This window comes from Geotrypetes seraphini, chromosome 8, assembly GCF_902459505.1.
Source record: "Geotrypetes seraphini chromosome 8, aGeoSer1.1, whole genome shotgun sequence".
Lineage (NCBI taxonomy): Eukaryota > Metazoa > Chordata > Amphibia > Gymnophiona > Dermophiidae > Geotrypetes > Geotrypetes seraphini.
This window is the reverse complement of record NC_047091.1, coordinates 118,258,974-118,280,940: the sequence shown is the minus strand read 5'-3', so window position 1 is coordinate 118,280,940 and position 21,967 is coordinate 118,258,974. Positions and strand designations below refer to the sequence as shown.

Here is a 21,967-nt window from a genome sequence, read left to right as displayed (position 1 = left end):
GATTGTCAATTTTACTACTCGTAATCACCATACGCATCTTTGAAAAGAAAAGTTTTTAGCATTTTTTTAAACTGAGTTAGGTCTTTTAGTTCTCTGATGTGTTGGGGTAGAAGATTCCATGATTGAGGGGCATTAACTGAGAACATATCTTGTCTTCTGGTTCCTATCATTTTAATAGAAGGAACTGTAAGAAGATTAGTTGAGGATGAACGAAGTGAGCGTGTCGTACTATAAGGGATAAGCCATCTGTTAATGAATTGGGGTTCATTGTAATTTAAAGCTTTGAACACCAAAAGCAACAATTTAAAGGTGAATCGATGGCTTATAGGAAGCCAATGAGATTTAACTAATAGTGGAGTAACGTGGTCGTATTTTTTTGCTTTGTGAATTAGTTTCACGGCGGTGTTTTGTATGAGCTGCAGTCTTCTTTTTTCTTTTAGAGTTATATTAATGAGAAGAGAATTGCAATAGTCTAGTTTAGTCATAATGAGGGAATGAATGAGAATGTTGATTGCTTCTGGTTCTAAGAATTATGTTAGTGATCGAATCAAACGAAGTTTGTAGAAACAAGATCTAACTATATTATTTATGTACTCATGATAAGAAAACTTATCGTCGATCATAACTCCTAATATTTTTAAAGAAGTGACCTGTTCTAAATTGGTGTTGTTGATCGAAATTGGAGAACTCAGAATTATATCTTTTTTCCAAGGGAAAAGCATCGTTTTTGTTTTGTTAATGTTTAGAGATAATTTATTTATAGTTAGCCAATTTTTTATTGTTACCAGTTTATTGTTAATTGCTGTTATATCATCGGTGCTTTCTGGATCCAAAGGATGAATGAGCTGAATATCATCTGCATAGACAAAAGCTGTGAAACCTAGAGATTGTGTTATGTTTAGAAGGGGTGACAGAAATATATTGAATAGAAGAGGAGATAGTTTTGAACCTTGCGGGATACCATATTCTGATGAATAGCTTTTGGATATACTATTGTTAAATCTAATGAAAGAAGAGCGGTTAGACAAAAAAGAATTAAACCATTCAAGAGCTTGATCAATGATTCCAATAGATTCTAGTCGATTAATTAACAGGTTGTGGTCAATGGTATCGAAAGCGGCGGTTAGGTCTAAAGAAATTAGAACCACGGATCTATGGTGTTCAAGGAAATAGTGAATGTTGTTGGTTAATCCTAACATGGTATATTCAGTGTTATGGAATTTTCTGAATCCAGTTTGAAAAGGATGAAGAACATTAGTGGATTCAACAAAGTCAGATATTTGTTCGAAAACGAGACTCTCTGCGAGTTTTGCCATAAAAGGGATATTCCAGATGAGGTCTCACCATGGATCTGTACAACGGCATTATGACTTCGGGCTTTCGGTACAGATACAACCCATCATTTGTCTAGCCTTGGATGAAGCTTTCTCCACTTGATTGGCAGTTTTCATGTCTTCACTAATGATCACTCCTAAGTCTCGTTCTGCTGCAGTCCTAGCTAAGGTCTCACCATTTAGGGTGTAAGTTCTGCATCTAATCTTTCAGGTCCTTGTTGCAGCAGCTCAGCACTCAAGATTTTGATTAAAAAAATAATAATCAGCTATTATGATCATCCTACTACAATCCTATAACAATGTATAATTGAACATCACACTTATACATATTAAAATGTTGTTCCGTATAGAAACACACACAATGAGTATTTCTAAAAATCATTTACTGAGGTTCATTGGCCATTTCAGTGGTCAATCTTTTCTGTGCAAAGGGCTGCAAGGTGGATTTGAAAAAGCTCCAGGAGCCACAAAAAGATTTGGGGGGAGATTCTACGAGAGTGTTAAAAAAAGTCACAGCAACTTGAATATTTTGAGATATATTTCAATTAGAGATACAAATTATATGTAATTTTTCTACATAATCACCCTGCTTTTCAACACATTTCTCACACCATTGTATCAACTTCTCTATTCCATTGGAAAAAAAACATTTTTTCCATTGGAAAAAACGTTTTTTGTTGTGCCTTCAGCCAGGATGCACCGCTCAAGGCCTTCCAAGTTTATTGTAAATTTGATTGAATACTTATCAAATACTAAGGGGCTCATAATCGAAAGAGAAAAACATCCAAAAACCGGCGTAAGTCAGCACTTGGACGAACATTTCCCCAAAACGTCCAAGTGCCGATAATAAAAACAGGTTTTGGACATATTTCTAAACGACCTAGGCCTTCATAGTGCTGCTGAACGACCAAAGCTAAACGGGGCGTTTCGGTTTGAGTGTCAAGGACGTGAGTTGGGCAGGACGTGGGCTGGCTTAGACTTAGTCGTACAGCATGTATAACCGAAAGTTATACAGCCCACCTAAAGTCACCAGATAAGAATTGCAAACACATAAAACAGACCCCCCACACACTGCCCCAGTGATCACTGACCCCCCTCCCACCCCCATAAAAATATTAATCACACCTTTAAAATTCAGCCTCCAGACCATCATCACCTGGCCGCCTGGCATAGGAAAGCCTAGTCGTCCAGCACAGAGGTGGCTTAAGCCATCTTGGGGGTGGGGTAGGAACCCATGGAGAGGAAGACCCATGCCCATAAGCCCCTGTAATCACTGCATTGATACTGAAACATGTGCACTCCCTTATACATCCCCAAAACCCTTTTGTATTGGCATATAAGTGGCTCGTACAGCCATAAGGGTTATTGGGGTGGTAGATAAGTGGATCTAGGGCAGGGATCTCAAAGTCCCTCCTTGAGGGCTGCAATCCAGTCGGGTTTTCAGGATTTCCCCAATGAACATGTATCGAAAGCAGCGCATGCACAAAGATCTCATGCATATTCATTAGGGAAAACCTGAAAACCCGACTGGATTGCGGCCCTCAAGGAGGGACTTTGAGACCCCTGGTCTAGGGGATTCTGGAGGTGGTTTGGGGGGTTCACCATTATCTATAAGGGAGCTGTAGTGAGGAGAAGACATGGCACCCTTTTTGTGAAGTTCACAGCAGTGCCCTGTAAGGTTCCCCACTATTTAGGTGGCATGTCTGGGTGTTCAGTCCATCACTTTGCAGACCCCTCCCACGTCCAACAGGGCTTGTTCTAGGCGTTTTTGATTTGGACGAAAAGTTGGACGGAAATGTGGTATAAAGATGGATGATTTAGTGGCTTGGACGATCAGATTGGCAGGACGTATAATTAGACGATTTTCGAAACAAAAAAAATTTTGGACATATTTTTCAAAAATATGTCCTAGGCTGTTTTTTACTTTGGACGATTTGTGACTTAGATGCAAATGGACTTAGACGTCCCTGTCGATTATGCCCCTCCATGCGTTTTACAATAAAATAAGGGTAAGAACAAAATTAAAACCAATAATAAACAGACCAATTTTACTCAGTCAAACACAAAACAAAATAAATGTACTAAGAACAAGCAGGAGAGGCAGGAGAACTACAGGAAATACAGGAAAGAGAATGTATATTTTTCTATAAGGGTGGTAGATGCGTGGAACAGTATCTTGGTAGAGGTGGTGGAAACAGAGACTGTGTTTGAATTCAAGAGGGCCTGGGATAGGCAGATGGGATCTCTCAGAGAGAGAAAGAGATAATTGTTACTGCGGATGGGCAGACTAGATGGGCCATTTGGCCTTTATCTGCCGTCATGTTTCTATATTTCAAACACATGATAATCAGAAGAAGCAAGATCAGGGCTGTATGGAGAATACTATAAGATCCGAAATCTCGATCTCTGAATGGTGTCGAGTTGCAGTGGCTGTGTGAGGACATACGTTATCATGAAGGAGAATGCTTTTAGACAAAAGTCCTCTGCAGCGGCTCCTTATTTATGGCTTCAGCTCCTCCTCCAGCATTGTACTGTATCAGGCACTGTTCACTGTTTCACCCTTTTCCTGACAGAGCTTCAAAATTGGTCCATTCACATCCCAGAAGAGAGTGAACAGGGAGGGTTGACACTTGAACTTCTTCTTGACTGGAGATGATATGTGACGCCATTATGAAGACTGCCTCTTGCTTTCAGGCTCATAGTGATGCACCCAGGTTTCATCCCCTGTAACAATACATGCCAGTGCCAAAAAGGCTGTGGAAGACTGCACATGAATCATCTTGTGCTCATCAATCAGCATCCTAGGCATCCACCATGCACACAACTTGAGAACTTCCATGACATCAGTATATGCGGATCCGATACTGACATCCAATTCCCAAGCTAGAACTTCTAAAGAAATGCGCCTGTTTCACAATTAATGGCACCAGCATGACCCACCTTCTCATCAGTGATGGCCGTGTTGGGACGACCGGAACATTTCTTATCAGGGATTGATGTTTGCCCATTTTTGAACGCATCTACCCACCTGTTCACTCTTCTCTCGCCAACGCAAGCATCTCCATACTGTTGCAGCATTCTTCTATGAATTTCACAAGGTTTCACACCCTCTGACCACAAAAATCTGACGACGGCTCCTCTACCGTGCAAACAGCTATCAGATCTGCCATTTTGTATATGGTGCCCTACCGATTAAGCACACCATGCCATTTATTGGGTAGTGTCAACACTTCCTCTAAGAATGTATCTTCCCTGCACTGAAGTTTGAAATGCCAGGGGTGTTCAATATGGTTAATTTGCTGTTACTTTTTGAAACACCCTCTTTAAACAGCGCCGAACCTTAAGCTCCCTACCAGCGCCTAGGTTAATTGAGAATTGCCATTTAAAATGGTGAAAAATGGTAAAAATTAAAGTGCCAGAATAAAATAAAAAATAAAAGGTGCCAGAATTGTACCTACGTAGGTGCTTTACGGCGCTTAACACCACTATGGGCATGGCTAACACCAGAAGTAGCGTTAGGTGCGATTCATGGCATAGATAGGCACCAGAAGTGTAGGACTAGAAAACCCTGGCCTTCATTTCCAGCACCTATCTGTCCCAGAGGCGCGATTCTTTCTATGGTGCTGTCATGTGATTGGCAGCTGCTTTTTGGCAATCACTGATAGCAGCACCTTATAGAAAACCCGGGCCGTTAGGCTTACAAATAGAATTTTAAATATTCATTTTGATTCTACAAGCATACTGCCATCCAACAGTGTCACATCATGCAGGTAAATGCAAGCAACGAGGGTGCTCATAACACAGCCACAATCCACTTCTGCCTGTCAGTCCACCTTGGTGCAAAGTACCACAGCCCTTTGCTCTAATTTTCAACCCTATTTAAGCCAATATTAAAAAGGGAGGTGTATATCCACCAACAACCAATAAACTTGTAATTCCATTTTGCTTAAATTTGGGGGGGCTGAGCTGGAGGAGAGGTGCACAGTCGGGAGGTTTTGACCCTACTGGAGAGTGTGGAATAGTGGCTGGGCAGGAGAGTATGGTGTAGTGGTTAGAGCAACGATCTCAATACCCTGAGTTTGTGGGTTCAAACCCCACACTGCTCCTTGTGACCCTAGGCAAGTCACCTCATCCTTTACTGGAGGATTGTGAGCCCACCAGGACAGATAGGGAAAATGTTTGAATTGCCTACTCGTAAACCTCTTTGAGTGTAGTTGTAAAACTACAAAAAGGTAGTATACAAGTCCCAATCCCTACTGTGGGTAGAGAAGAGGCCCTGCAAAGCCCTACTGGGTCATGTGTGACTGTGTGGTCATATTTGTGTATGTATGCACACAAATGCCAGTTAATTCATCTCTCCCCATGTGTATAACCCAGTGCAGCTAAACAGAGCCTTTTCTTTACCCAAAATAGCAGCGGGGGTGGGGTGAGCACTGGATAAGAGAGTCGTGAAAATGGACTGCAGGACAGCATGTTGGACTCCACTGGGCTATTTAAAATTTGCTTTAAGTACTGCTGATGCTTATTTGAGTTTGTGAAGCTGTCAGGACTTATTGTTTTACCTTGATTGCACCCGCTTTTGCAGGAACCTCCCCCCCTCACTAAAGCTGTTGCCCTGTGTGACTGTCTAGTCCTCCCAATACCAATCTTGCCTTCATGCCAAAACAGCACAAAGACAGTCTGTGATTCCTAAGGAAGAGTTTTAATCTGTAGTGGGGTGGTTTTGTAATAAAAACAAAATCCTTTTTTTTTCTTCAAAATCTTCTTAACTGTTGGGCCCGTTCCAGAGATGTCAGGGCCATTGTTTCAATGATCCCTGCTGGTCTTCTTTTTGCAACATGGCTCCAGCTGAGCACTGCCCTTTCCAGCCTCCATGCTGGGCACCAGCACAGACCGCAGGCATCTGTACAGACCCTGGCAGGAGCGATGCAGATAGGACAGAGGCTGTGAAGAAGTGAGCTGCACCCATACAGTGTTCCAAAAGGGCAGCTCTCCTCCAGCTGGAAAGCACTCCCTGCTTACTGCAAGATGAAGCTTTTGTGAGCTCTGAGGCCCAGATTTTCTAACCAGCACCATTTTTTTAGGTACCAGTAGGCATCCAAGCTCAGTAAAAAAAAAAATGCCGTATAAGTTATGTTTTTAGCTGAGTTTCAAGGCACCTACCAGCACCAGTGGTGTACCAAGGGCGGGGGGCAAACTGCCCTGGATGCACAGCCTAGGAGGGTGCACAGCCGGCCATGTCCGGAACCTCCTGGGATCTGCACTTCAGCGCGGCTACCGGTCCACCCCTGCGGCCAAGAAAAATGCTAAGAAGCCAGCGGGAGCGGCAAAAAGTCCTTTAATAGTGACGGGATAATCGTGCGCCAGACACCAGCACGCTGACAATTCAGTGCAAGAAAGAAGCGTGCCGCCGAAAAACTTATTTTAAACAGCTACGACGGTGGTGTGGGGGGGAACTCCCCCCCCCCACACACACTTTACTGCATAGTGTTCGTGCTGCCGTTGGGGGGGTTGGGGGGAGTGCAACCGCCCATCGTAGCTCTCTAAAAATAAGTTTTTCGGCGGCTTTCGGCGGCACACTTTTTTCTTGCACTGAATTGTCAGCGCTGGATTGTCGGCGCGCTGGTGTCTTGCGGGAGCAGCAAAAGTGTCCTTTAACGAACACCCTCCCGATCTGGCTCTATCCTGCCCACTTCGTGGGGGACAGCGTTCTCAGCAAGGCAAGGCAAGACCCAGGCAAGGTCGACCAATGGCTGAGAACGTTGTCCGGTAGTGTCATGAAGGGGGCGGGATAGAGCCAGATTGGGAGGGTTTTCCTTAGAGGACAATTTTGCTGCTCCCGCCAGCTTCTTAGCCTTTTCGAACTGTAGCAGTGGCTTACCAAGGGTGTGCGGTAGGGGGTCAAAAAATGATGGGCTGGGGATGCGTGTGTAAAAAATAATGGGCCCAGGGTGTCACATACCCTAGGTACGCCACTGAGCAGCACCTAAAAAATCAAAACCAGAATTGCGCCTCCATAGGCATTTTAGGTTGCCTAATGACACTGGGGGCGAAACATAGCCTATGTTGGATGAAGATCCCTTGCTATGCTTCATAAAGAGATGAGTATCTGAATATTATATTGATCTAATGAAAATCGAATCAAATTAATAATTAAAATGAAAAAATAAAAATGAATAGACCAATGAAGATTCTGGTGCTAGTGAATCTGTGTATGAAAATTGACACACAGCTTGCATCGCTGAGGTCCTTAAACGGGTTTTATGTTGGTGGTTCTTTGGTAATGCCAGAAGTGGCATTAGGTGGCCTACAACAACTACAGAGGCATGATTCACATGAAAGGTAGGCACTGGAAATGTAACATAGAAACATGAAGCAGTGGTATAGCGGGGGGGGGGGGGGCACCATCTTCCTCGGAGTGCCGGAAACCCTCCTCCTCCTCTCCACCCCCCCCCCTCCTTCCCTTGCTGTGTGCATGTGCCCCTTTTTCCCCCGTACTTTTTTAATTTTGGCGCCAGCAGCCACCAACTTATTGCCCATGTCGGCTTCAGCGCTCTCTCTGGCGTCACTTCTGAGACCCGCGCCTAGGAAGTAATGTCAAGAGAGAGCGTGCCAAAGCGGGCAGCAAGTTGGTGGCTGCTGGCGCCAAAGTTCAAAAGGTACAGGGAAGGGGCATACGCGCATGCAGCAGGGGAGGGGCGCCACTGCCCCAGGCGCCACTCGCCCTCACTGCGCCACCGACATGACGGCAGATAAAGGCCAAATAGAAACATAGAAACATGATGGCAGATAAAGGCCATCCAGTCTGCCCATATGCAGTAACCACCATCTTCTCTTCTCGCCAACAGATCCCACGTGCCTATCCCATGCTCTCCTGAACCGTCTCCACCACCTCTTCCGGGAGACCGTTCCATGAGTGTAGGCCTGGAAACCCCTGGCCTATACTTCCGGCACTTACCTTTGCTGGAGGCGCCGTTGCATGATTGACACACAGCCAACAACGGTGCCAGTTACAGAATCCGGGCCCGGGAGCACCGGTGTCTGAAATGAGAAATAGATCCATAGGGAAGCAACCTGGGGCAGTGCTGCCCCCCTCTCAGAAGAAGGCACACAGCCCCCTAGTAGCACCTGCCAGACAGAAATCCCTGCTCATCTTGCATATCTGTATGGGGATAATTCTGAACAGGTCACCTAAAATGTGTGCATTAAGCATGAATGCTATAATGGCAACTGCATGTATAATTGCTATTAGAGAATACTAGTGTAAGTCCACATGGGTTGTCCAGAAAATCCTAAAGTTGGAAAAACTGCACGAATTGAAGTTTTTCCCATGAATTTGATTGTGCTTTTTTAGAAAATAATTTTAGAAAATTCTTTTTAAAATGCATCCTGGGGGTCACTCAAAGTCACTGATTACAGAAAGCTCAGTTATTTCTTAAAATGTGTTATTGTTTTTGTTTAATGGAGCAAATTTCTTGGTATTATAACTATAACTTTTATGTTTTCACACTCAGCAATGACACATTGATAAAAAGACATTTTATGCAAAAGATCGAACAGAATTTTATTAAATGAACCTTCAATATCTGCATTTTATTGTAGAAAATAACAAAAATTTAACATACTTCACTAATAGCTTAACACTTACACTTTGGCGCAATCATCTACCAGTGGCGTTCCAAACACTCAAGCATTCAATGTTTTCTTGAGCTAGTCAGGATAAAGCCAGCGATACTTGTTGAAAGGAGCTGAACAGCATCACAAGATTTATCCTATCTCAAGAAGACATTGAATGTTTGAGTGTTGGGAACACCATTGGTAGACGACTACACCAAAGTGACACATAAGGACACCAAGTGTGATTCTACATATGGTGAGCGCTTTTATAGAATTGTACTACCATTCTGATCAGTGTCATTTTTTTTTGTACCATATATAGAATTTGGAGGCTATTACACAAATAATAATAATAGCTTTATTTATATCCTGTCCTACCTTTCAGTTCAAGATGGTGAACAATAAGGGAGGCTATAAGGAACACAGGGAGGTAACATCAATTAGTTTTGGGAAGGGGTAAATAGACAGTTATGCGGCGGGACAACATACGGGATAGGAGAAAGGAACGTGTAAAGAATAGGTTTGGAGGTTCAAACAAATTTGTCAAATAAGTGGGTTTTTAGTGATTTTCTGAATGTATAGTATGTTAGTGAATTCAGGATTAGGTCGCTTAAGGCATGCAAGACTATAAAATTAGGAAGCTAGTATTTAACAAGGGTGTTTGCTCCTTTGCCTCTCAGTCTGTTAAGGCACCAGTGTGGAAGGGGTTTTTTGATTGCTGTAGACCTCAGAGAATGACACAGGGCCAAATTTTTCCCCATCCCACCCCATGAGTTTTGTCACTGTCCCCATCCCTGCACCTTAACCACACAATTCTCGAACACTTATGATTTCTATGTTTCTAAAATAGAGGAAGTATAAAAAAAAACTCACACAGATATATAATGTCACTCAAACAAAGAGAGAAAGTTAATGTCAATAGTGTAGTTTCAAGGAACAAAAGACCTTTGATCTTGAAAACCTAATTTATTATTTATTTTTTACATTATTTGAATCTTTTTTAATAAATTAACAACTTAATTCATTGTGTGCAAAAATATCAAGTGAAAACATCACTAAAATTTTAAAACATACATCCACGTATTCATAATGTTCCAAAAGGCACTTAACTTTATGTTAGAATGATGCAAAGAAACACAACAGAGTCCTTATAAAGATCAGCTATGTAGTCCTTTAATCAATCTGTTGATCCGATCCTTTTGGGCCAATTCAGTCCTTTGATCAATTGATTAATCCAATCTTTTGGGGTCCAATCTTTAAAGTTTGATTCTTGATCGGATCTTTCAAAATATCTTCATAATCAGAACTTAATCCAATCTTAAAGTACGTCATCAGTACGTGGATGTATGTTTTAAAATTTTAGTGATGTTTTCACTTAATATTTTTGCACACAATGAATTAAGTTGTTAATTTATTTAAATAATGTAAAAAAATAAATAATAAATTAGGTTTTCAAGACCAAGGGTCTTTTATTCCTTGAAACTACACTATTAACTTTCTCTCTTTGAGTGGCATTCTAAAATAGAGGAAACAATCATAAAAGATAAAATTGTGGGACATGTAGACAAATGTGATTTAATCAGAGAGTGGGAATGGGTTCAGCCAAGGGTGATCTTGCCTCACCAATTTGCTTGACTTCTTTGAAGGTGTGAATACACATATGGATAAAGATGAGCCGGTTGATGTAGTGTATGTAGACTTTCAGAAAGCTTTTGACAAAGTTCCTCATGAGAAGCCCCTGAGAAAATTAAAGAGTCTTGGGAAAAAAGGCAACATTCAGTTGTGGATTAAGAATTGGTTATTGGACAAAAAACAAAGGTTAGGGTTAAATGGTCATTTTTTTTCAATGGAGGAGGGTAAATAATGGAGTGCCGCAGGGGTCTGTACTGAGACAGATGCTATTTAACTTATTTATATATGATCTGGAAATTGGGACAGGTGAGGTGATTAAATTTGCAGATGACACTAAACTGTTTAAAGTTGTTTAAATGCATGCAGACTGTGAAAAATTGCAGACAGACCTTAGGAAAATGGAAGACTAGGCATTCAAATGGTAGATGAAATTTAATATGGAAAATTTGTATAATTTTAAGTGATTACCGGATGCTAGGGTCCACCTTGGGGGTCAAAAAAAAGATCTGGGTGTCACTGTAGACAATACACCGAAACCTTCCGCCCAATGTGCGGCAGAAGCCAAGAAAGCAAACAAGATGCTAGGAATTATTAGAAAAGGGATGGTAAACAAGACAATGAATGTTATAATGCCTCTGTATCATTCCATGGTGTGACCTCACCTGGAGTATTGCATTCAATTCTGATTGCCTTATCTCAATAAAAATATATATAGCAGAATTAGATAAAATTCAAAGAAGAGCGACCAAGATGATAAATGGGATGGAACTCCTCTCGTATGAGGAAAGACTAAAGAGCTTGGAAAAGAGATGGCTGAGGGGAGATATAATTGAAATCTACAAAATCCTGAGTGCTGTAGAATGGGTAGAAGTGGATCGATGTACTCCATCAAAAATTACAAGACTAGAGGATACTTGAAGTTACAAGGAAATACTTTTAAAACCAATAGGAACAAATATTTTTTTTTCGCACAGAGAATAGTTAAGCTATGGAATGTATTGCCAGAGGATATGGTAAGAGCAGTTAATGCAGCTGGTTTTAAAAAAGGGTTGAACAAGTTTCTGGAGGAAAAGTCCAAAGTCTGCTGTTGAGACAGACATGGGAGAAGCTACTGTTTGCCCTGGATTGGTAGCATGGAATGTTGAAACTATTTGGGTTTTTGCTAGGTACTTGTGACCTGGATTGGCCTATGTGAAGACAGGATACTGGGTTAGATGGACCATTGGTCTGACCCAGTAAGACTATTCTTATGTCTAAGTCTCATTGTTAATTTTTACTCAGTTTGAAAAATAAACACACCACCTGTCAAGGGGCCACACAGTTTATATGAGGCTGAAATATAACAGATCGTGCCAGCTGTGCTTTGGTCTGTACCCCAGTTGCAGTGACCTTTGTTATGTATGTTAACTAACTAGGTAACTGTTTAACAATAATAAATGTCCATTTCAAAATCTCTGCTGCTTGGAGCTCAGGGGCACTCAATTGAAATTTGTTTGACTTAGGGTAGGGTTATCAGACATCCAGGAAAACCCGGACATGTCCTCTCTTTAGAGGATTCTCTGGACTCCCAGACAGACTTTCCAAAACCTGGCATTTGTCTGGGTTTTGGAATGCCCTGATGAGCTCCAGCCACATCTGGAGGGCCTCTTGCGTATGCAAGGATGACGTCACACATATCCGCGCATGCTCCAGGCCTTCCAGATGGAGCTGGAGTGTGTCCAGAAGAAGAGAGGCTTTGGGGGGGAGGAGCTTATAGATGAATGGGGAAGGGCTGAAGGCAGAACTAGGTGGGACTGGAAGCGGAACAGGGTTTTCTGGAGAAAAATATGGTAACCCTAACTTAGGGGGTTACTTCACTTGGAAGAAGTTGAGAAACATTGATGTAAGACACACAACATGATAGATGAGGGAAGATTAAGCTTGCATTTTTCTCTCCATATTGAGTGCATGAATCCCTGCCCTACCCCTAAACTAAAAGGGCTAGATTTTCAAAATGATGGGCTGCTGTCACAGCCATTATTGTAGCAATTTCAAAAAGGTGAGTATTCTCAAAAAAAACTGTGCATGCAAATGAGGTTGGCGGAGAGTAGTGAAGGATCGCCAACTTTACATGAGATGAGCCGCTGGTGATAGTGATCAGCACATGCACAGAATACACTATGAAAGAGGTGTAAATGTGCGCATGGCCAGGAAAAACAATGCCGTAAGTGGTGTGTCAATCATAGGAATGCCAGAGCTATTAGATGAAGGGAAGGGAGGGAGATGCAACATTGGCTTTCAACAAGCGCACATAAGACATGCCTTTTCTGCCCCCATAACTGCTATACTTCATGTAAATCTTGTAATTTGTTTTTAATGTCAAATTTTATCATGAACCACAGCCAGAAACACATAAGAAACAGCTATAATACACGCACTCAAGAAACGTGCTTTTGCCCCCTCCCAAAAAAAAAAAAGACTACAATTTATGTGAATCATGTAATTTTTTTTTCATGAGCCAGTCAAAACACACGCCAGAGATGCACTTTTCACAATACCGACACCCCTGGACCAGTAGCTGAATTTTGGTCGCTAAAAGCTGACACAGCGTTTGAAGAATCACACGGCGATGATGAAGAATTGACTGGAGTGCTCGTTTAAATACTGATGAGCCCATTTTCAAGGCAGAATCAGACACTGCTAGGAAGCTCAGAAAAGACCACGGTAAGCCGTTTTGATAATCCAACACTAAAATACATGCACGCTAAACCAGCTGGAACCGGTATCGCGACCGCGTTAAAGGCAACCTTAAATTTTGAGAATCTGGCCCTAAGTGACTTCTCAATCCCCCCCAGCTAATCTTGATTGCATTTTAATTCTGTAATTACTGTGAAGTAGCTTACTCAACCATCAGACCCTGATGTTTCTGCCTTTCATGTCAAATTTAAACTGGAACAATCAGAATTTAAATGTAACATACAGGAAAGGAATGGGGGAAGGGATAATTGAAATGAGAAGGCAATCTAACAAGCTCCTGGACATTCTCCAGGGTTATTTTCATGCACAATAACATACTAGATGACCAAGAAAGTCCATCTTGTCTGTCCAGTAAATGTTTAGAGTTATAATGGTATTCTATGCAAGTCATTTCCCCCCCCCCCCCCCCTATGTCTGTTTAGAATTGTAACCATCCCTCCAGGCAGCTCACCATCCCATCCCACACGTCAGAGGAAAGGCCATGCCGGGGTTGGCCACGAGCAGCCAGTATTCAGTGCTGTCTCTGCTGACCAGTTGCTGCTTTAGGTAAGGGAGACAGGGTGTGTGTGTGTGTGGGGGGGGGGGGGGGGGGGGTTTGCAGTAGAGAATGCCACGGTGACAAAATTCATCACCGTTCCCGTCCCATCGTCATGTCATTCTTTAAAGAGAGAGGGAAGAATCGGAGTATAATTGGGCACAACCACTGACCCGCAAGCTTTGCTTTGAAGAATGCTGGTGTAGAAGGACCGAGGTTGAAATAGACACTAGAAAATGACATGGGTTTATTTCTCGCGGTTATCCGCGGGGAGGGGAACGGAGATGAATTTTGTCACCGTATCAGTCTCTAGTTTGCAGCTCAGGACCGCTGCTGTTTCTGCTGCTTTAGGGCGGGAAGGAAGGAGGTGGGGGCTTTGCGGCTCCGGACCACTGCTGCTGTTTCAGCACTGAGGGAGGGGGAAGGGGGTTGCAGCTCAGGACCGCTACCACTGCTGTTTCAGGGGATGATTTTTTTCTGCCAGTTGGGTGAGAGTGCCAGTTTCTTGAGTACTGGTTCATCAGGATTCTACTATATTACTACTGAAGAAATTGAGCCTCAAGAAAAGCCAGTTATTTTACAAGAGGTGTGTCAAGTTGTAAAGCAGGGATCTCAAAGTCCCTCCTTGAGGGCTGCAATCCAGTCGGGTTTTCAGGATTTCCCCAATTAATATGCATTGAAAGCAGTGCATGCCCATAGATCTCATGCATATTCATTGGTGAAATCCTGAAAGCCCGACTGGATTGCAGCCCTTAATGAGGGACTTTGAGACCCCTGTTGTAAAGCAACTTGAATGTTCCATGCAAGGAGCTGTTGTTTCATTGTGTCAGTTTTCCCAGGAGGGAGACTGAAAAAAGTTTAGGTGAGACCAGTGCTCCCTCTAAGCGGGCGGGTGTTGTGAGCAAACTTTTTTCGCTGTGCGCTAAAAGCCAGCAAGTTATGAGCCAACTCGCCCGATTCTCCTCTAGCCGCCCTGCCATCTGCCGTACGCCGTGCGCTGTGACGAGAAACTTGTGCGCAGCGATGTAATATTTTGTGCGCCAGCGCACGCCAGCGCAGCTTAGCGGGAACACTGGGTGAGACTATTAAACTTACCAGGGACTCATTATTTGGCTCCTTTGGAACTGCTGAAAACATATTTGAAAGATATATTGCAATATCTGAAAGCTGATTTATTGTCAGTTGAGAATATATGCTATGTATAAAGGATTATATTAGGAATGTATCAAATTGCACCTCATAATTTGGGATTTGTTTCAGTTTCTTGAGTCTTCTCAAGACGTAATTACCAAGCGTGCTACATTAGTAACTTTTGTTTCAGAGGCAGAGAAAAATTTGATTTTGAAATTATATTTTCCTAAAAGGTAGGCTCTTTTTTGTAGACAATGTGTTTCCAGATGTGGCCAGGCACACTCGGCTTCCTATGAAGCAGTTTCTACAGCTTAAGGCTAAGGGCTTGGCTTTGAGGGTGACATTTTTCCTTATATTTTCCTGGTCAACTATGGGAACAATAGATACATTTTTCAGGACCCTTCTAATTTGGAATCTTTTTTTGCTAGATAAACCTGTTCTTCAGGCTACTAATTCTTAATTTTATTTTCTGTTGGTTGAGTTGTATGAGTAAACTCTAATAGTACAGTAAAACCTTGGTTTGCAAGCATAATTTGTTCTGAAAACAGGCTTGTAATCCAAAACACTCGTATACCAAAGCAAATTTCCCATAAGAAATAATGGAAAAACTCCACAACCCAACAACTTTAATACAAAATACTGTATGTACTCGTAATGCAAGACCTTGCTTGTTTAGAACAGTCATTACACTCCTGCAGTGTCAGAGAGGGTGACAGGACTAAATCGCGAGAGACAACGGCGCGCTGACAACTGAGCACAAGGTTGATGGCACGCCGAAGAAAAGCACTATTTTAAAGGGCTCCGACGGGGGGTGTGTGTGGATGGGGAACCCCCCCACTTTACTTAACAGACATTGCGCTGGTGTTGTGGGGGGTTTGGGGGGTTGTAATCCCCCACATTATACTTAAAACTGAACTTTTTCCCTAAAAAACAGGCAAAAAGTTTGGTTTCAAGTATAATGAGGGGGGTTACAACCCCCACAACGCCAGCGCGATGTCTTAAGTAAAATAGGGGGGTTCCCCACCAACACCCCCCTTCGGAACCCTTTAAAATAGTGCTTTTCTTCAGCGCGTCGTCAACCTTGCGCTCAGATGTCTGTGCTCAGTTGTCGGCGCGCCGTTATCTCGCGCGATTTTGTCTATGAACCGTCAGAGAGAGAAGAACCATCAGCTCAGTTGTGATGATGTGATGTGTGTATACTGTATGTACTTGTATTGCAAGACATTGCTTATATAAAGTTAAAATTTAATAAAATGTTTTGCTTGTCTTGCAAAACACTTGCATACCAAGTTACTTACAATCCAAGGTTTTACTGTACAGTGCTCCCTCCTCCCCCCCCCCCCCCCGATTTTGCGGTCCACGATTCGCGGTCCTGGTCATTCGTGGTATTTTCTGACCACAAATGACCAGGCAGGAGAGGGCACCGGTGAGTGAAGGAAATCACTCGCGGTATGCGCTGACCGCCTCTGCCTGTACTAAAGTCGGGCTCCTGCTGCCCTCTCCTATCTCCCCTGCTAAAAACCATATTCGCAGCTTTTCAACATTTGCGGGTTCGGGGGAGAACTGTATATGCATTTGAGTTGATGAATGTGGAAATTTGGATGTGGATTAACTGTGTATATTACCTTCATTTTCCTAATTTGCTTTGTTTGCATGTAATAATAAATGAGATTAAATTAAACAAAAATAAAAGGTTTCTAGACAAAGCCACACCACCCATCAATGTGGAATGGATAGTGGACAGTAACGCTTCTCTGCCAATCTGATATCCTCAAGACCTGAGACAAATCACCAAATGAAGGGCTTCAAAATCTGGCCACACTCAACACAAACCGTTCATACTGTTCTATACTTTTCATAACTTTCTATTTTAGATCATAGACAAAAGTAGATCAATGTCCATATATTTTTTTTCACAGATTCAACTGTCTCCTCCCACATCAGAATCTCTCCTACTTTGCTTTCTTAGTGTGCACAGTCCCAAAGATGCTGCAACATCTCCACACATCCCCCAACAGATATCTCAGCACCTGTCTTACACATAGCTGAATTTTAAGGCAACTTGCAGTGACTTCAGAACTGGACAGACAACTCACCAATCTGCTGATTTCGACCACAGACTACAAAATCTTCAAAAAAGAAACAAAAACCCTACTCTTCAAAAAATACATAAAACCAATATAACACAACCAAACATGTCCCAAGCTTCACCTGCAATACTATGTACTCCTATTCCTTATGTACTTCTTAATATCATAACAATTCTTATGTAATCCGCCTTGAACCGCAAGGTAATGGCGGAATAGAAATCATGTAATGTAGTTATAACATCACAGATGCTTCCCTACCGATTGTGACATCATTAAATGGATTACGAGCTCAAAACAGTGGAGTTTGAATTCCACCTGCTTTAGGGAAAAGCCAGATGCACTCACATGAGTACATCTCTCCTCCACAAGCTCTTTCACCCCACCCCCAGCAAAACTACATTCAGTGGGAGCTCTAATCTAATCTAATCCTTAGGTTTGTATACCGCATCATCTCCACGTTCGTAGAGCTCGACGCGGTTTTGTTTGCAGGCTCATTCCTCAAAATCACAGAGCAAATATCAGAGAACAAGAAGAAACCTTTGGCCAGAGCCAGTGTTAAGGCATACCAGGACCCAGGGCTTCTGCTTAGGTTTCAGCAAGCATGCCCTATCCCACTCTCTTCCCTTATGAGGACCTCATTCCCAGTGCTTCTCCCACTCTTGCAATACTGAAAGTGATGTCTAACAAAAAGTCTGTCTCTTTCCTGCACAAATATTGAGATAACTTCATACATTTGGGGAGAAGTTCCCTTTCCATATCCCACTCTCATCCAGTGCTTAGCATTCCTTGCCCAGGCTTAAGTTTCAAAAGTTGTTACAGATTAATTTTTTTGTCTAATCGTTGTTTTCCTTTGTCTTTTTAATTTTGTGAACCGGATCAAGTCCCTAGTGGGGATGACCCGGTATATAAGACTAAGGATTGGATTAGTTATATTGGACATTAATACTACTCCTATATAAAGATATACACATTGACCCAATGCTATTTACTCAAAAACTCTATGAATCTCCCCAAGAACACTGCAGGGAAAGAAAAAGCCAGCAGAATGTTTGCCTGGGCTACCATAGGCCAGTTCTGTGGGTGCTTCAGCATCCTCAGTTTTGAGCAAATTCCATTACTCTGACCAGGGAGTATTCACTTATGTTAGCACCCACAATCATTTACAAAAGTTGGCTCTTATGGAGTCAAATATGACATTTTTCTAGACCTATTACAAAGGAGGTGATTGGCAGACCCAGCCCAGCTAAGACTTTGCAATGAACTATCAGAGATCTTTTCTGGAAACCAAACCAAACACCAGTCAGGCTCTAGGTGCACTCAAATGCAGGCTGAGAAAAATAACCTTCTCCCTATTATTTTCTGTTCTGCAGAAAGGGGGAAGGGGAAGTCACTTACCTGAGAAGTTTGATGGGGTCATACCTGTCCCTGTCCCAGGTGGAGGGGCAGCTCATCCTTTCCAGGGGCTGTGCAAGTGCTTGTTCTGGATGTGCACACACCTTGAAAGCAGGGGGAGAGCACTGAAGCAGGGGCTGGCTCACAGCTCTCTATTTCCATCAAGGCACCATAGCAAGAGCAGCAGCTAGGGAGGAGGAGGAGGAGGAGCTGCTGCAGGCAGGGACAGCCATTGGTGAGCCAAAATTGGAACAGTCTTTACTGATTGCACACACACACACACAAGAAAGCTGGGAATTAACCCTCAGTTAACCAGGTGGCAATCTGCAGAGCTGCTTGGTTCAGTGTGGGTGACACATTCACAATGCAGAGCAACTATTAACCAATTTTTGGAGGGAAATTTTAGATCAGCTTATAATTAGAACTTTAACTGATGAACACCAATGTAACACCACCAGTGCAAAGAAATTAAAATAAGTGGTTACTAGATAAACATTGGAGAAATACCTCTTTCCCTAGTATTCTCCCCCCCCCCACCCCCCGGCTTGTATTCTCCACTCAGTTTCTGTGTGAACCACTCCCAAATGACACAAACATACATATTATATATAACTGGAAAAGATATTAGCAATGGGACCTGTACCAATAAACACTGATTTTCTGCTATTCCCTCAAAGAACTTCAAATTAGCTGGAAAATAAAGAGCTAAATTTACAATGAAAAAACACCTAACAAGAGGTTCTAATTATAATACACCCACCTACCTCAAACTTCACTCAGGAGGATTTGGCGGGATATAAGTCCACAAATAACATAACCTGATAGAGCCTAGCATGTCTAATACTGATGTAAAATAAAAAGTGACCTCAAGTCCCATAATGCTTTGGGATGCAAGCTCCAAAACCAGGATCAGTCACCTGTCTTCAAGGGGAAACTAACTGCAATTTAACTGATCCCAAACTGGGCTGCATTGTTTCACTAGTATTACTACCTGCATCTGCCATGATTCTGTCAGTGTTTCAAGATCAACAAGCAATAGCAATGATAGCTATTCATGATCCAATCTCTTTGACTCTACTTCACCTGGATGCATTTGAGATATCTGGGGATCCTCAAGCCAATGGAGGCTGGGCCAAAGGCTGAGTGCAGCCTGCACACACTGGTTCAAAGGGGGCTTATATTTCCAAAGGTCTTCCACTGAGGCATAGGAGCCAACTTTTCAAGATAATTGGGGGTGCTAAATCCAATGTAAATTATCCCTCCCTGGACACAGGTAAGGAGTTTGCTCAATATTGGGGGTGTTCAAACACCCACAGCACTGGCACCTATGAGTTGTGTTACCATATGGCTCCAGAAAAAGGAGGGCGGATTGAGACATCCAGGTTTTACTTCCATTGGTTTCAACAGAAGCCCAGATGTCTCTATCTGTCCTCTTTTACTTCCACTGCTTTCAGTAGAAAACCTAAATGTCTCAATCCATCCTCCTTTTTCAGGAGCCATATGGTGACCCTACCTATGAGGTGTTCTATGCAAAAGTGCCTGGGGAAAGCTTGAAGCGCATAGGGAATAAGCAACAGATTTACAGTTGGTAGTTTCACCCCCCCCAACACCCATAAAATGATATGAAACCAGTGACTCACACAGCACTTACCTAGTCTGGCTGCTGGTTGTGATACTCCTTGCCTTTTCTCCTTCACAGGCTCCAGCTGTCCAGGATGGATACCTCTCAAGCTGAATTTCTCTCCACTTTCCATTTTTGTGAGCCAATTTCTCTAGAGACATTAGATCAGTTTTGGCTTTGAAGTCATCTCTTTTACTAATCTTTAAACTGGACTAACACAGCACCCTTTGATCTAGGGAGCAGATCACTCAGCAGCTCTGTCCAGGAATTTCCAAGACACTAATATTTTTTGCTTTTTTTCAGCCCCCTTGCTCGTTTCTCCACAGAGTTCAAAATTTGTCCTGCAGCAAAACCCCGATGTACCTTAGGTGGCTGATACACTTCCCAGAAGTGCTGGGTAGCACAGGATAATTGAATCTAGGGCATTTCAGAAAACTTAAGTGGAGTGACAGATGAGGCATCTGGGGTGGAAGTGATCAGTGAAGGCCTTCCTGTGCTTGGACTACAACAATCCTGGGAGAATTTAAAGGTTCTGCTTATAAATAGTATTTCCAGAGTCTGAACAGTACAGACATGGATCATTCACAGAGCATTCAGAAGAGAAGGGGGAGAAACATGCCCTAGGCTGGAGAGGCAGCATAAGCTGGCTCCCCCCTCCCATCACCAGGGGGCCACAGACCATTCTCTCTCTGCAGCTCTGCTACATCACTGCTTTGGCAGGTTCTGTTGCTTAGCAACCTTCCAGCAGCTAGATGCTGATGGGAAGAAACTTCAGCACAGGCAGAGGATGGAGATGAGAAAGCAGAGCAGATCGTGCTGGTGTTGGGTCAGTAACCCTTAGTGAGCACCCTTCACTCAACTCCCCCCCCCCTCCCAAGTTTTGCCAAGTCTCAGAGCATGCTCTTCTTCCTTCCCCCATCCCCTGGGATTGAAGGCTAAAGACTGTCTGTGAAAATAAGACACAGTGGGAAAGGGTGCTGAAAAAGGCAAGTCCTCACAAGGCAATATGGGAAATTAAAAACCCCAAAACAAAACCTACAAACAAAAAAAATCCTCTCTCAGCAAGTGAAAATATGAGACCTTCTGGATACCTGTGACTGCTCTGCATTTTCCAAATCATTGCCGTTGGGGTACTGCAGTGGTAAAAGAGTACAAATCTCAGACTGTATAAGTGAAAAGAGACTCTGTTGTAGAGAATGACATAGGGACAAATTTTTCCTCATCCCCGCGGGAACTCGTTTTCCCGTCCCATCCCCGCAAGTTCTTTTCCTGCCCCTGCCCCATTCCTGCAAGCCCCATCCTCATCTGCACAAGCCTCAAACACTTTAAAATCATAAGTGTTCGAGGCTTGTGCGGTTAAGGCAGAACTTACAGGAATGAGACAAGGACAGGGACAAAACTTGCAGGAATGGAACAGGAAAACTGAATTCCTGCTGGGACGGAGAAAAATTTGTCCCCATGTCATTGTTGCTCTCATTCTGGAGGGTAGGGGGGTGGCTATATCATCTTTCTAGAGGCTTTTCACTTACTTCAGCATGTTACCTTAGCATGACATCTTTTACCTTAAACCAGGAGAGGGGCAGTATGTCTTTCATGGAGAGGTTCATTGCCAGAACATAATATCCATTTCTCAAACTATTTTAAAAGTCCAGAATGTACTGTATGGTTTTTCACCCCACATATGTGCTTTGCACACACTGCCTTGGATGCTATCAGGACACTATAAAATTAAACAGAAATAAATGTTTGTACTTCTGCAAGTAAGAGGTAGAAGAGGGGAAGCTGAGGAGTACCACAGGTTTTCCTTGTGTAGGCAAGACTTGAGAAGCTCTTCTAGCTGTCTTATAGCAGATGCTCTCCCCTTTCTTTCACATGTAAA

General features: G+C 42.8%; 1 protein-coding gene across 2 annotated transcripts in view; it reads right to left on the bottom strand.

Moving 5' to 3' along the window:
- Positions 1–18,646, bottom strand: part of YJEFN3 (YjeF N-terminal domain containing 3) — a 115,150-nt gene extending 96,504 nt beyond the window's left edge. For both annotated transcript variants that reach the window (XM_033956504.1, XM_033956505.1), the window contains exon 1: positions 18,471–18,646. In XM_033956504.1, coding sequence (XP_033812395.1) covers positions 18,471–18,526 — 56 coding nt within the window. In that variant the 5' untranslated portion in view covers positions 18,527–18,646. The remainder of the gene's footprint in view (positions 1–18,470) is intronic.
- Between the last annotated feature and the right edge of the window lie 3,321 nt (positions 18,647–21,967).